The 15,550-nt window shown below is 43.4% G+C and overlaps 1 protein-coding gene across 7 annotated transcripts in view; it reads left to right on the top strand.

Annotated features, from left to right (window-relative positions):
* The window catches only part of DOCK10 (dedicator of cytokinesis 10), a 161,090-nt gene that overhangs the window by 46,334 nt on the left and 99,206 nt on the right, over positions 1–15,550 (top strand). For 5 of the 7 annotated variants that reach the window (XM_068145507.1, XM_068145506.1, XM_068145509.1 and 2 more), the window contains exon 2: positions 13,431–13,550. In XM_068145507.1, coding sequence (XP_068001608.1) covers positions 13,431–13,550 — 120 coding nt within the window. Of the gene's footprint in view, positions 1–158; positions 413–13,430; positions 13,551–15,550 lie in introns of those variants that run through there. The other 2 variants (XM_068145508.1, XM_068145504.1) reach the window with 2 other exon arrangements.

The following is a 15,550-nucleotide window of genomic DNA, read 5'->3' as shown; positions in this document are numbered from 1 at the left end:
GGCTTTTTTTCTACAACTTCCTATTTTGATTTGTATTGGGGGCAGGGGCTGGGCGTGCTTATGGTTTACCAAGACGCTCTGGCCTTAATTGCCGAAGATTATTCACAGGAAGAAATGAGTTATGGCTGGTTTTCTTCTTCTTTCTGGTCAGTTACTGTGGATACAGCAAGTAAGCTCTAGGCACACTTCCCCCTTGAGCAGCACACGCAGCTTCCAGTTGTCGCGCTGAAGCTGCGGAAGGAAAGCGGTTGAAGGAGCAGCGCTTTTTGTACAGAGAGATTTGCTCGGTGCTTGAATTCCTGTGCGTACAATGAGCTTTCGTGGGATGTTCAGAAAGGAGTCCAGTGAGCTGCGGAAGAAAAGGAGGACTGTTAGGCAAGTGAATCAAGGAGAAATTCAGAGGTTAAGCTGTGTGAGTATGAAACCTTCTTCCACCCCTTCTGCCGACCTGCTGAGACTTCATAGGTCATACAATTCAGACTGTGTATAAAGGAGCTTGCTCCTTGGGTGCATACACAGGACTGACTGAGTCTCATCTGTGTGATGAGGTTCTGAGCATTGGAGGATGGTTACTGAAGTCTGAGGCTGAAGTTTAGGAGTTTGCAGAAGTCAAGAGTGTTAGGAAATGGTTGTACAGCATCATGTTGATCAGACACATACTGATGGCAGCGCTGGCACCTGGTAAAATGTGGCATTTCTGGAGTAAGAAGCTACTGTGTGCTACTTCAGGTGTCACCATGTGCATTGGGTGATCTCTGCCTCTTGAGGCCAGGAGCAAAAAGCTCCTGTCCTCCTGCAGTGCAGGGAGCAAGTGGAGAAAGCTCCAGAGTCCTTGATGGAAGGCTTGAGTGAGGTTCTACCCCACAAGGGCAATGTCAGCTTTGTTGGTGATGGCTTTGGGTCAGGACTGTGGCTCTCAAACCTCCCAGGTAACTGGGCAGTGCCTAAGCTTTACTGACATTGAAACAGCAGAAGATTGTAGGTGAAATGCTTGAAGCGTGCTTTTGAGAAGCCTTAGCCAAGTAGTGCTTTTCAGTGCATTCTCTTCACTTTGAGAGATCTCTTCAGATGTCAAACATTGGCTTCCCCAGGAATGCTGTGGAGACACTGAATTCTTTTCTCCATGGCAAGAAGTGTTTGGGTTTCTTCTGTAGACTTGCAGATCCAGTGTTTCTTTTGGTTGTGTGTGTATGCTGGAGGCTCTTGGAGGCCATTCTCCATGTCCAATGCAGCAAAGAATTGGTGATAGCACAGTGAAGATGCTTATTCTTATTAACTTTTTTAAAGAGGAAGGAAGATAATTTTTTCAGTTGTAACACTTGGTCACAGACTAAGATGGTTTGTGGTTCATCTAGTAGAGCGTGTGGCTTTTGCTTCTGATGAGCCGCCATTTTGTATGGAAATGGATCTTTTTGACAAGGCTGCTTCACAATGTAGTTCCTGTTGCTCTTGGCATTACAGTCCAAGATGCCAAGTTTAAGCTTCGTGGTCTTGAGCCCCAAGGATGAGTGCTGGTGGTGCTGCTGAAAGCATCTGACCCTAGCAGCTTTCAGCACTTCGGCAAGAGGTAGGCACTGCTGCTTGACTTATCCTCTTCAATCCTGGTTAGGAGGGAGCTGTGTTGTTATTGGTGAATAGTGCTTGCCTGAAGTGCTTGAAACCTTCCAGGTAAGTATGGCTGGAAATCAAGCAAAGCCTGAATAGCAGCTGTAGGTCAATGGCCTGTTGGCAGGTAGGGAGGAATATAGTTGCATATTTTTGCCTGTATCCTCAGGTAACAGAAGGTGAGTGACAAAGAACCTTTAAATTGTGATTACTAACCATCAATAAAATATTCTGACCTAGAATTTGGTGCACTTGTAATTGTGTGGCTATCACTTTAAATTGGAAGGAGACATTATGCCTGTTTCATCCAAGGCTCGTGCTTCACACTGCACTTCCCATGAACAGCCTGGCTGCCGTAATGTCAGGGACATAACTCAGAGTTTCAGGGGAATCTGTTGTGATTCCTGTTCTTTTCAAACAACAGACAGACTGAGATGGGGTCAGTGTGTCATTATCCTGTGAGCATATTTCTCAACAGCTTGTTTAGCCCTTAGGAAACATGGGCACACTTGGCTTTACTCTTTTGGCTTGTGACCTGTGTCTTTCTACCCAATATCTCATAACTGGAGCATGTGAAATCTTTGGCCTACAGGCACGTTTTGCTATCAACCAGGAGCCGTTTGTTCCTGCACGCATCAGTCCTCTGCACCTCTGATAGTACAGATTCCATCCTGGTGTTAGCTTGTGCTGCAGCTCTAAAGCCTTTTGTATGTGGACACCTTATTCAAATCCTGTGTTTCTTAATAGACTACATTTAGACCTCTGTTTTTCTGTAACTGAACTTGTATTATTTGCTGGAAACTCCTTTATTTTTAGTAAGACTAATTATGATCTGATTAGTTCTAATTGATTGTAGGCTGTTGATTGAACTCAGTGTGGTTGGTCAGATTTTTGCTCTGATTTATGTTCTGTGTGTGTAAATAACTCACTCAATAGGTAATTGATTGGGGGGGGCTGTAGATGTCAAGGAAATTATTATGATTTTAATGCCTTTGTGAGAGCTGAGTGTATAATGGTCAGGTATAGCTGGTACTGATGTCTACAGAGAGCCTCCATGGGAATATAATTATTTACTCAGGTCTGTAGCATGGATAATATCTATAATACATTAAGAGATCAGTAACTACAATGTAGGTAGAAGAAGAGAGATATTCACAGAGGCAGAACAGCACACATTGAGATTTTTCCCTATGGGACAGTGACTTATTACTAAGGACTCTCTAGAAGTCAAATGGTATTTTTGAAGAGTTTATTCAGAGCTCATGCAAACATTTGTCAGTTGTTTTTGCTTCAGGGCCTTCTGAAGTGGTTGAGTCCCTTTCAGAAAATTCTGTTTGCTCAGTCTAATAGTCTAGGGCTTCATGCATCTACATTTTCGTGTTTAAGTGAAAACAGGGACTGTAGTTTGCTTATATGTTGCAACTTCATAATCAGACTTAAAATATAATCAAAGTCTTTGGCATAAGAGTATGACCTAATGAACAGACAGAAGAGTTTTCCCTTAGGAGCATTTTGGGGTTTTGTTGTTTGTTTTTTAAGAACCCATGTACTCTAAAACCAAAGTTTACTAAAAGAAACATTTCTTTTTAGAGTAAATAAACACATTTTTGAAGATAATTCTGTGCCATACAGGGTGTTTTGCACAACAAGCTGCTGCTCTGGCAGCAGCACCATTGTGCTGGATGAAGTTGGTGGAGCAGGGAGCACTTGGTCCCTTCGGTCCTTCTTCTGGGGCTTACACAGGTGACTCTTGGCAGAGTGCTCCATTTGCCTTCTTCACCCAGCTTGCAAAAACAGAGGGGACTGGTTTGATCTGATCTTGTTGCTATAAGTGGTTCTGTTGCTGCTGTATAGCTGCTGGTGGTGTCAGGGCTGGTCTTCTATCTTTGCTATAAGGTCACCTGAGTGCCATGTAAGGGCAAAAACTGGAAGCATCTATTTCTGACTTAGATTTTCCCTAGATTACAGTGCCTATATATGTAAAGTGTTACATGTATGTGTGGTTTTGTGCTCTCAGAGTCAGAAGCACTGTTTACATAAACATACTGAAATCTTAGAAACAACTCCAGTGTGTGCAGATTGCAAGATGGTTTCATTAATATTCCTGTTTGCAGCCCTGACTTTGCTGCCTGGGACCATGCTATGAAAAGCAAACATGAAGCACAGAGTGTTTGCTGAGCAATTGAACTAGTCTCCTTCCAGCACCTGCTTTGTGGTGTCCAGGGTAGGACAATTCACTTCTCCCTCCACAGGGTGAAGCAGTCACTAACGAGGCAAGTGGCTGGGTGCCAGGTCCTCTCTGCTCCCCCATAGCTCTCATCTCTTTGTCCAAGTCTTCTTCCAGTACATCCTACCTGTCTGATGTCTCTATCAAGACAAGTAGATCACATTTTGGGTTTTGTTTGCTTGCTCTGTGAATTGTTTTAGGCCTTCAAATAAAAGTTTTTGTTGCTATAACTGCACTTTTTTTCCCTCCAGGTAAGGTCAGTTAAGGGGAGTGAAGTGGTTCAGTGTTGCCAGGTTAGAGGTCTGGGTAAATTAAACTTACAAATACAACCCTTAAAACACTTTACAAGACTTTCTTGGGTTTGCCCTGCAGTGGCCTGTGGGCAAATATTTAGCCTAGGCTTCAGACATCCTTGCTATTCAGAAGGGGTCATTTTTGACACTCTGAAAAGGCAATACATTAAATTTCATCAAACCCCCAGCAGTTTCTTTTAGAAGTCTTGATGGTGGTGGTCTGGCAATGCTGACTTCAGTAATTTTCTGATTTAAGGAAACTTATTTATCTCCTTCCTGAAAAGGGTTTCCAGCTACTTCATAAAACACAGGGAAGAAGGTTGTTTTCTTGTTACCTTAAGTATTTTGCAGACTGTTTTATGGTGGCAAGTGCTAGTCACTAAATCATAGAGTTATAGAAAGATTTAAATTGAAAGGGACCTTTAAAGGTTATGTAGTCCAACCCCTCCACAGTGAGCAGGGGCAGGTTACTCAGAGTCCCCTTCAACCTGACCTGGAATATTTCCAGGGGTGAGGCATCTGCCACCTCTGAGCAACATGATGATGCATATGTGTATGTGCTCCCTTACTGATTCAGAAAGTTGTGCAGGTGTGTGATCATGATGGAGGAACAGAATTCAGGAAACACTTATGTCTTGTGTGTAGCCTGAAGCATCCCCTTGCTGAACCACCCCATCTGTGGGACTTGAACCCTTAACCATCAGAGAGAGAGCTTTGTAAGGCCTGGTGCTTTCAGAATTCATAATGAAAGCAGCAACGGATTCTAATGTGAGAAAGAAAAGGTAGTAGAAAAGAGTAGGTCACTCCCAGCTGCCTGAGAACAGCTCTCTGTGGTTTGAGCAGTCATAACCCTGGACACTGGCAGGTCAGCTTGCTGGAGATGTTATGTGTCTGCATGCCACCAAAGCCTCTGATAGCGGCACCTGGCCCAGCACTTAAAACAGAGGAGGATCCATATTTCAGACACTGAATTCTCTTATAATAACTTTTAAGACTGGAAAATATGTAAAGTAGATTTTCACCCACAAAACAATAGTAGTTTCCAACGTAAGCAATTAGGATTCATCCCAATCCAGCTGTGTTTGTACACAGTAAGTCTCATTTAGCCAAGGAAATCCCTCATTGGTGTCACTCAGGATTTTCTTGGAATAAAGAGGCTTTTAATGAATTAAAAAGACTTTTCACTTTCTTTATTCTCAGCAGGATCTTCCACAGGTTTTCTCTGTGTTGCAGGTTTAAGCCTGGATGCCTTAACCACACAAACAGCTGAAAAGTCCTCCAAGGGACTTAGATGAGCACAGGAAATTGTAATCTTTTGTCATTTTATCCCATAAACCCTGCATCTGCTATATAAACAGGTTGCAGAGTCAATTTCTCCCTATTCTGCCTCTGTCTCTCTTCCCAGCATGGATCTCTTATCTCTTGCGATGTGGGGGAGGTTTGTGGCCTGTCTCAGCCTGGGCAAAGCTAGCTGTGGAGCTGTGCCATTTGGCTTAGCTTGGGGGGATAGGGAGGAACGGTGGGAGACCTGGGGGGGCACTGAAGCCTGGTTTGTTGGAAGGGTTTTGGCTTAATGAGGTTGTTGTAAGATGAAATGAGAATTTGTGTGTTTTCCATTTGTGTAAATAGTGTCAGTAGTTGTAAGTAGTACTTCCATTTAAATTTCCAGTTCTGTGAGGGGCGTTTTTATTTTACTCCTTTGGCGAGGAGCAAAATACCTTTCTGTCTGCTCTAAAACTAAGACACTCTTGTTAAGCCAACTGGTACTGCAGTGCTTCTGGATCACTAGGAATCTGGGGGAGCAGAATCTCTCTGTGATTCTTTCTGTGATGCTTTTTTTCTGCACCAGGATCTTATGAGAACCAGCAGTCCCCTTAACAAAATTTATTAGCATGTCGGCTTCACCACTGACACTGAAGAGTGTCTCAGTTGTGCTGGACAGCCCTGAAAAACTGGCTGGATCCTCTCCAAGTGCAATTCTCCAAGGTTTGCTGAAAGACATGAAAAATTAAACGTTTTTGGACCTGCTGATGAATGTGGTTTAGGGTAGAAGGGAGAGGGTGTCACAGAATACTTTCTTTGTACCACTACTTTAATAAATTTGTTGACTGTGAATCACAAACTGAGCCAAATGTAGCCTTTGTGACTTGGCCACAGTTTGGTGACTGTAAATGGATGCCTAAGAGGCCAAGCAATATAAAAATGGTCAGATCTAAAATATAAGGAGAGGCCATCTGCCTGCAGATTCTGGCTGGGCTTCTTTGCCCTAGTTTGTAATTATAGTTATATTTAGAAATACCTTTTGCATACCTTGAATTTTCTCCTCTGCTCCTTAAACAAATCTGTAACACAGTGTAGGAGATCTGTGGGGTAAAAGCACATTGGGTTAATGAGACCCATCACTCCAACCTCAGCAACTTCTGGATTTTGGGGACACCATAATTGCAGCATGGCTGTGGTGTTTCTACTCACTGAGGATAGATGCTGCCCAGAGAACATTGGGTCATCTGGCTGCTCACCCATCATCTCAGCTGGTGGGGCACAAGGTGGGCCCAGTGCAGATGCCCTTTGCCATGGAAATCATCCCAGACATCCAACTGCTGTACTGCCTCATGGTGAATAGGGATGTATCTTAGTCTTACAAAAAAAGGCAGAAGTTTTGGTGGCTCCATAAAAGGCAAATTGTTTTCTAGCCTCAGCTCCTTTCAAGCAGCTGTGGTCTTAAAGCTGCTGGGCAGTCTGTGTTGCACACGTGTCTGAAAGAGTTAAATTCAGCCTTGCCTGTACACCTCTTCCAAAAGTCATGGAGCCCCAACTGTTCCTTAGCTTCAGTTTGGACAGGCCTGGTAAAGAAACACTTGATTTAAGTTGGCCCACCCTGGTGGAGTAAAATTAACTACATATATTAGCCATATAAAACAATCCTAAGCCATGTATGATGCCAGAGACCGTATTTAACTGGGGAAAGGAAAGGAGTGTGAAGAAGTGTGAAAAGGACTTCAGGTTGATGTCATCCCAGAAGGTGATTTAATTTGCTCTTGTGAGTTTTAGTAGAACTAGACTTGGTTAATAGGATCATTGAGAAGTCATAAAAATGAAGGAAGGCCATGCTGTTATTTCAGTAAGTGGCCCTTTCTCCTGTAAGGCTGCTCATTTCAAATGTCTGCTGCAATGAATTAGAATTTGAGACAAGCCATAGCTTGGATGAAGCAGAAAATCAGTGTCCTGCTTGGTGTTAACCATTCTGGTCATCACAATTCTTTCTACTCTTCTCATGTGCATGCATTAGATCCCCCCCTGTCATGAAGATATTTTAGTTCTTGTTACTGAAGTCCATTAGCTTAAAGTCTTTCTGTGCAGCTGTTGCTTTAATTTTCTTCTTCCTGGCATGGGGAAGGGAATAAATTAATTTAAACATCTGTGTTAAATTTAATAACTTTTAGATACTCAGGATTTGGTGTTTGGGAATAATACATCATTGAAGCATTAGAAAATTGTTGTCATTTATTTTTAGGATGGGGAAGTGCTTGGGATGGCTATCCAGAGAATATTGGTCTCAGTTACATCATTTCCTCCTTTAGTGAGTGCTCATAGAAATATGGCTTCAGGAAGATGATACAGAAGTCATTTTATCCTGTAATTATGAAGAGAAGATGGGTGCTAGCATCAGTGCACAATATCTGTGCAGCTGGAGGCAAGCCAGGTACCATATCTATTCCTGCAAAATAAATTTTTGTGGGTATTTTTAGTTATCATTACTGAGAAAAGCAATGCTTTTGTACCCAGGTCAGAAGATGGTGGTGTCACTGGTGGAGTCTGGGCTGTTTCTCCCCTGTGAAATTCAATGGTGATTATCCCTCTGGGGTGTTCATTGAAGACCCCCTCACTCTTCAAAAGGAGTTTGGGAAAGTTAGCTCAACAGCACAGAGCAGTACACAGCGCTTCAGGGTGTGAAGTAAATGGTTCTGCTGTGCTTGTTGTAGCAGGTGAAGAGTTGGAGATGCCTCTTTACTAGATGTGTTCACAACGAGCTCGGTACAACTCCATGTAATTCATTACTCACTCGAGACAGAGAATATAAAAAGCACTCTAAAAACGCGAGACAGCATAATTTGATCTTGGCACAGCTGGCTGGATTGGGCCACTTCCAAAAAGAACAGACACATTAAACTGAGAAGAGGCAGCACTATGGTTATTAAAATAGCTTTAAATCAGCCCTACTCATCTACAGATCTCTGTGAGTGTTCATGAGGAGGAATTTGCTAATCTCAACACCACTGCTACTCTCTGCGTGTGGGAAGAGCACTGAGCAGTGGTTCCATGCCTTCTGGAGATAAACCACCAACTAAACCAGCTGCTGCTCAGAATTGGGGTGCTGAGCTTTTCCAAATCCAGAGTACTGCCTCTGCAGAGAATGAAGTCAGTGTCCACGTTGTGTAGTCCTAAGGTTTGTTAAGAACATGCAGAGTTGATGAAGAGATGCATCATGTCCATCATACTGTCCTGCTTGATGTTGGCAGGGAATGAATGAGGTTATCTCTGTAGCCAGTGTATTGACAAGGATGAGCTGTGGCATCTCTGGTTTGTGAGAGTTGATATTATAGAGAATATTGCATTTTTTTACAGGATTTTCCTGTTCTGCTATAGAAGGAAGAACAACATTTGTCATTGCAGCAGTAGGAAAATATTGAAGTGCTTGAACACTGAAAAGTTTTTGAGTAATTCTGTCGTTGTCTGCTTACATTTTGGATGAGTAAACTTTCTGCTAAGACTTCTCTGTTAACATCTGCTAAAAGCTTTCCATCAGATCATGCACTTTGCAGCACTGAGAACAAGGGAATTAGTGCTGGGAGCAGCAATGTTCATATGCTCACTCTGCTTCTCTGCTTCAGGGTTTTCTCCAGTTGCATTTATGTCTAATGTGAACGACCTTGCAGCTGTCGAGGAGAAGTTTCCCCTGGGGTGTTTTGGGCAGCTTTCCAAGTGCTGCAAGTTTCTGAAGAGAAAAGAGAGGCCACTGTGTCATAGCTCACCCTGACTCCACTTGCATCTGAACATCTGTGTGATGTTCATTTTGAAGGAGATTTAGCTGTGCTCTCCCCAACCTCACAGGGATTTCCAGGGGGAAGAAGAAATGCCTCTTCATTCTGCCAGTCCCAGCAGAAAGGGTGGTTTCCGTTGGTGTAGAGAATGAGCAAATACTGCGTGCATGTATGGAATTCCCCCTTACTTGAAGAGAAGTTCCAAGATTTGTGGGATCCCCCAGCTCTTTCTCAGTGTATGACTGAAATGATAGTCTTAGTCTGTGACTTCAATAGGAAGGTAACTACTTATGTAAGTTATGTATAGAATAGATATCAGTAATGTATTTTTCACAAGGAAAGTGGTGAAACACTGACAGAGCTTGCCCAGAGAGGTGATAGAAGCCCCATGCCTGGAAACATTCCAGGACAGGGCTCTGAGCAATCTGATCTAGTTGAAGTCCCTGCTCACTGCAGGAGGATTGGACTGGATAACCTTTTAAATGTCCCTCCCAACACAAACCATTCTGTGATTCTATCTCATTAGTTCACTTTGCATTTTTTAATGAGATTTTGCAAGCTGACTTTGAATGTGTTTCCAAGGAGCATCTGACCTAGATTAATACTGTGTTGACACATCTCTGGTTTGGAAGAGTGGACATTTATGGTTTCAGTGGCACATCTGGCTTATTAAAATTTGAGATTTTTGCAGACCTCTCACCCAAACAGTGTCTGCTCTAAGAAGACAGGTTCTCAGTGTAGTCAGTGTAACACACTTTCTGCAGAAATCGTGCATGAAACCACTACACAGGAAAATGCCTGCATGAAACACTCATGCCTCATAAATGTCAGCTCGTGTGTTCTCACTTTGATTTTCTTCTAAGTGGTTGCTGTAGGTTGCCTACAGAAGATGACAGTTGCAGTATGACAGGTTTGCTTTCTGCTGAGACTCAGACTGAGTGCACTTTGTTCAGAACTGGGCATTGTTCCCAACTTGAGTGGTACAGCAGCAGTGGTACATTCAGTGTGCACTGAGGTTTCTTCGTGTTTTAACTTCTTGAAACTTATCTCTATATAGGAATATTTAATGAATAAAAACTGTGGTAAATTTAATGAAGGAGAGGCCAAAACTTGTGGCTAATGGATACTGCAGTGACTCAATGTAACTTGGAAGGAAAGGGAGCTGTGCATGGTGAGATGCTTGGATGAGCCTATGGGGATCCTATGGGGAACAGCAGACTGAAACCTTGCTGAAGAATACAGCTGCTAGTCAACCTGTGTGCTTCTTGAGCAGGACTGGATGTTAACATGTCAACTGGCACTGGTCAGGGTCAAGTACCAGCTTTGAACAGCCTAATGTGACATAGCTGGGTTGATATGAAGTCTCATGTGTTGTAGCAGGGTGCCATGTCTTACCCTGGTATACAGTTCTGTCACAACATCTAAATTAGACTTTAAAGCTCTTTCTTTCCATTTGGGCCTTTTGTGTTTTGATGTGTTATCCCTCTAGATTAGTTTCTTTTCTCTGTTGAACAACCTCAAGCTTTATTTCCAATTCAATCTCCCCTTCATAACACTAAGACAAGACAGACAACTGTACTTGTACATCTCCAGATTCATTTAGGAAGGAATGTAGCCCAGTACCTGTGTGCCAGAATTCCTTTTTAGTTTATTCACACAGACAGGTCTTTAGTGGTTTCCTGGGAGTTGGTTGTTAAAGGTACACCGTATTTAGGTAGGTCAAGTGTTGCATCTCTTTCCTCCTTCTACCTCATGTCCCACAAGTGATGTACATGCACCAGTTTCCTTGGGAAAGATCTTTCAAAACATTTCAATTTATTACCGTTACCTATTGACATGGTGGAGTCCCCATCCCTGGATTTGTTTAAAAGCTGAGTAGATGTGGCGCTGAGGAACATGGTTTAGTGGTGACCTAGCAGCACTGGCTTAATGGTTGGACTTGATGATCTTACAAGCCTCTTCCAACTGAAACAATTCTATAGTTCATATCTATCTTTTAGAAACTTTACTGTACCAGCTTCAGTAGGTAGTGCTTTTGGCCTTTGGATGCTGAATATTAAGGATTTTTAGACGTTTATTAACTCCTAAGTTGACAAAGGAGACTAAGAGTTAACAGACTGAACTGACAGTTAATAGACTGAACTGCTGAAGGAACAGCTCCAACTTTTTAAATGTCATGTCTATCCTTGGAGATTTTAAAGACTCATCTGAACAACAACTCCTACAGCCTGACCCAACTTGCCCTACTTTGACCAGGGAGTTGGAGCAAGCTACCTGCTGCAGAGGTCCTGAGTAACTCTGATTCCATCATAAGATGTTCAGCAGATGAGTGGCTTTCTAGGAAAGTGTGCATCCCTGTGGTTTAATCTAGGGTTTTTTTGGCTCTGTTACTGATTCCTAATTAGACTTTTCATAGATGCATCTGATACCAAAGAGAGTATTGAACTTAGTGTAGAAGGGAAACAGTGTCCACAAGGGCTGGAGAGGAACTCTGAGTGGACTGTAATTACTGAATAAACAAGAACTGTCTAGAATGAAGCCCAAAGAGAGAGACACTTGTGTATTTGGACCATTACCTGTATAATGAACCATATGTGAGTGACATATATAATCAAATCTGGTGGAGAATCATGAGCTGACCCACTGGAGAAATTCGGTTTATAGAGAGATGAAAGCTCTGTTTCACACCACAGTTTGGTTTAGGGAGGAGAGAAGCAGAAAATCTTATTCTGAATAGCACAGAGCAAGGGAAGTAGGAAAATACAGTTGACTTGATGTCCACCATTGTATCAGACTGAAAAAGTGTTCTGCAGAAGCATTTCTGCATTTGTTTTGCACTGGTGTCCTTTTTCTGTCTCACCACCTGCATTTCCATCCCTTCCAGCAGTGCTCCTGCCCTTTCTCATTAGTTTCTCTGATGCTGAAGTGTTTGGATTAAGCACATGTTGTCACCCTAATACATGACTCTTCATTTAATGTACTCTAGCATGTCAGATGGGCTTCTTATTTTCTGGTTTTGGGTTGCATCGCGAGACTGTGTGACTTCACTTCTGTTTGGCTGTTTCTATGATGGTTTCTTACTTTACCCCTGTTCTGGGCAATAATAATACTATTGTGATGATCCTAATGCCATTACTGACAAGAGAAACCATGGGAATGGGTGGCAGATAGTTTCTCCCAGGAGCAAAAGCTTGGATTAATACCAAGTAAAACAATGAGGTGGCATTATCAAGCTACCATCAGTTCAAGAGGCAGGACTGTGTAATGCAGTGAAGACATTAGTAAGGTGCTTATTACAGCAATAGAATAGAATAGAATAAACCAGGTTGGAAGACACCTTCAAGGTCATCACGTCCAACCTATCATCCAACACCACCTAATCAACTAAACCATGCAACCAAGCACCCTGTCAAGTCTCCTCCTGAACACCTCCAATGATGGAGACTCCACCACCTCCTCGGGCAGCCCATTCCAATGGGCAATCACTCTCTCTGTGTAAAACTTCCTCCTATCCTCCAGCCTAAACCTCCCCTGGTGCAGCCTGAGACTGTGTCCTCTTGTTCTGGTGCTGGTTGCCTGGGAGAAGAGACCAACCTCTGCCTGTCTACAACCTCCCTTCAGGTAGTTGTAGAGAGCAATAAGGTCACCCCTGAGTCTCTTCGTCTCCAGGCTAAGCAACCCCAGCTCCCTCAGTCTCTCCTCATAGGGCTTGTGTTCCAAGCTCATCACCAACTTTGTTGCCCTTCTCTGGACATGCTCCAGCAGACAACCTCCTTCCTAAACTGAGGGGCCCAGAACTGGACACAGTACTCAAGGTGCAGCCTAACCAGTGCAATGTACAGGATAGAATGACCTCCCTGGTCCTGCTGGCCACACTGTTCCTGATGCAGGCCAGGATGCCATTGGCCCTCCTGGCTGCCTGGGCACACTGCAGGCTCATGTTAAGTCCTATCTACATTCAGATCAAATTGTGTCCATCTGTCTAAATACATGTTCTTATGGAGAGAGTATTCCTGAGAATGACACATAGGTTTTGGTCTCTGTAATGAACTGGCAGGTTGCTCTGGAGTTTTCAGATGGAGTGTGAGTTAGAATTAGCTCAGCTTCCACTATTCCTGCAGGAGCTCAGCTGCATCAGGCTCTGAAGAATGAGGAGGGGGAAAAGAAGTTGTTCATACTTGGGTGTAAGGGAGTGGAAGGTAAATTTGAGTGCAGAGACATTACCTGATCTTTTTTTTTTTTGTTGTTCTTTTTCCCTCACAGCAGGAAAAACCCAAACTCTTGGAGCCTTTGGATTATGAAGCTGTTATCACAGAGATTGAAAAAAATATTGGGGATAACCAGTTCAAGGACCTGATATTATTCCCTGATGATGACTTTTCAGTAAGTACAAGGCAAATGTGTGTCACTCCTTCTCATAGGTTTATCTGTTCATCTATTTATTAAACTTCATTGCTAGAGGGAAAGCCAGGAGTTGCCCAGGGGCTCTCTAAGATGTTCCTATTTTATGTATAATAATTTACTTCTACCGGATGAACTCTGTTTTTCCCTCTGACATTTGTTATAGGAGTGAATTTACTCTTCTGGTTTGGATAAAGCTCAAAGATCTGATCATAGTATCATAGTGTCAGTCAGGGTTGGAAAGGACCACAAGGATCATCTAGTTCCAACCCCCCTGCCATGGGCAGGGACACCCCACACTAGATCAGGCTGGACAGAGCCTCATCCAGCCTGGGCTTAAACACCCCCAGGGACGGGGCCTCGACCACCTCCCTGGACAACCCATTCCAGGATTTCACCACTCTCATGGTGAAGAACCTCCTCCTCACATCTAGCCTGAATCTCCCCACCTCCAGCTTCATTCCATTCCCCCTAGTCCTATCACTGCCTGAGATCCTGAGAAGTCCCTCCCCAGCCTTCTTGTAGGCCCCCTTCAGATACTGGAAGGCCATAATTAGGTCACCTGGGAGCCTTCTCTTCTGCAGACTGAACAGCCCCAACTCCTTCAGTCTGTCCTCATAGGAGAGGTGCTCCAGCCCTCTGATCATCCTTGTGGCCTTTCTCTGGACACGTTCCAGCACCTCCACATCCCTCTTGTAATAGGGGCTCCACAACTGGGTGCAGTACTCCAGGTGGGGTCTCACCAGAGTTAAATATATCTCAGCAACTAAGAAAGCCTATTATTCCATGTACTTGTCTGTTTGCTCAACACGGGGGTAGTCTGGCCAGTGCTGGAATCTCGCCCTACAATTATAATCCAATTTATTCACACTTCCATAACTTATATCCAATCTTTCTGATCCTGTTCTTTTTAATGGCTGCTGGAATCAGCCCATGATTCCCAGCCTTCCCCTCAGAGTCCTTTTTAGATGATAGCTCTGATGTATTTCCAAGCTGTGCCATTGTTGTTATTAGATAGGACAATCTGAATCCAAATGGGCTTGATTTCTGTTTGATTTTGAAGTTGTCTTCAGTTCCTCTCCAGTGAAGTTTGGTATCTGACATCCTGAGTGGTGAAGGGTGCTAATGCAGGCTGTCTTGGTGGAATGCTGGCAGGCCTCGTCCAGGATTCCCCATGGCAAGCTGTAGAGAAATGGAGAACCTGAAGTCCAGGGCAGCCTTTGGGCAGCTGGGCAAGCATGTGGCCAGGCAAGTAAACTGGCAGAGTGCCTGCATCTTCAAAACCAACCAATCCCTGTAAAAGATTTAGGTTTTGATGAGCAGGCATTCTCTAATGGAAATGCATTTCAATTTGCTGTGTGAGGGCTCTTCCCATCAGCTCACAGCACTGCTGCTCTCCACTGTGGCCCACTTAATCGAATCCACTGCTTTGTTTCACTAAATGGCTCTATTTCCTTGGTGGCATTAACTGATTTAATATGCTCATGGGAGTGAGAGAAAGCTAAGCAGAGTAGATTTTCTCCTCATCCTTAATTCCTTTATCCATTTTGCACATTTGTGGATTTATGAAATTGAAATTTAGCATTACAAAGGCGACTAGGCACACCGTGTGCTGTCACAGAGCCCCTGAGCCCCTTGATTTAGAGTAACTGAGCTGAAGTCAGTGGAGCAAACCCTTTTGGTGGAGGAAGAATCCTGTCCCTACTGCTCAGGACCTGTGTCTGTCAAACCTTATTTTCATATCCTTATTTTCATTTCATTTCAAGCAGCTGCTGCTTGCCTTTTAGTAGCTACTTCTAGTTTGTTTCCTTTGTTCTGTGCTTTGATACACATCTGTGAAATCTATTTAAATGAAAAACAAAAAGATGAACAAGACTTAAGGCATGAGAGAGGTGCCTATGGAGAGAGGTGGTCTGTACTCACAGAGGAGCAGAGGCAGTGGTTGGTAGAGTCACATCCTTGCAATAAACCCATCTCTTTCT

The sequence above is a fragment of the Melanerpes formicivorus genome, unplaced genomic scaffold, assembly GCF_026170545.1.
Source record: "Melanerpes formicivorus ecotype bairdi unplaced genomic scaffold, bMelFor1.0.p_v2 SCAF_12, whole genome shotgun sequence".
Taxonomy (NCBI): Eukaryota; Metazoa; Chordata; class Aves; order Piciformes; family Picidae; genus Melanerpes; species Melanerpes formicivorus.
Note: the sequence above shows the minus strand (reverse complement) of the source record. Positions and strands in the feature narration are given on the sequence as shown.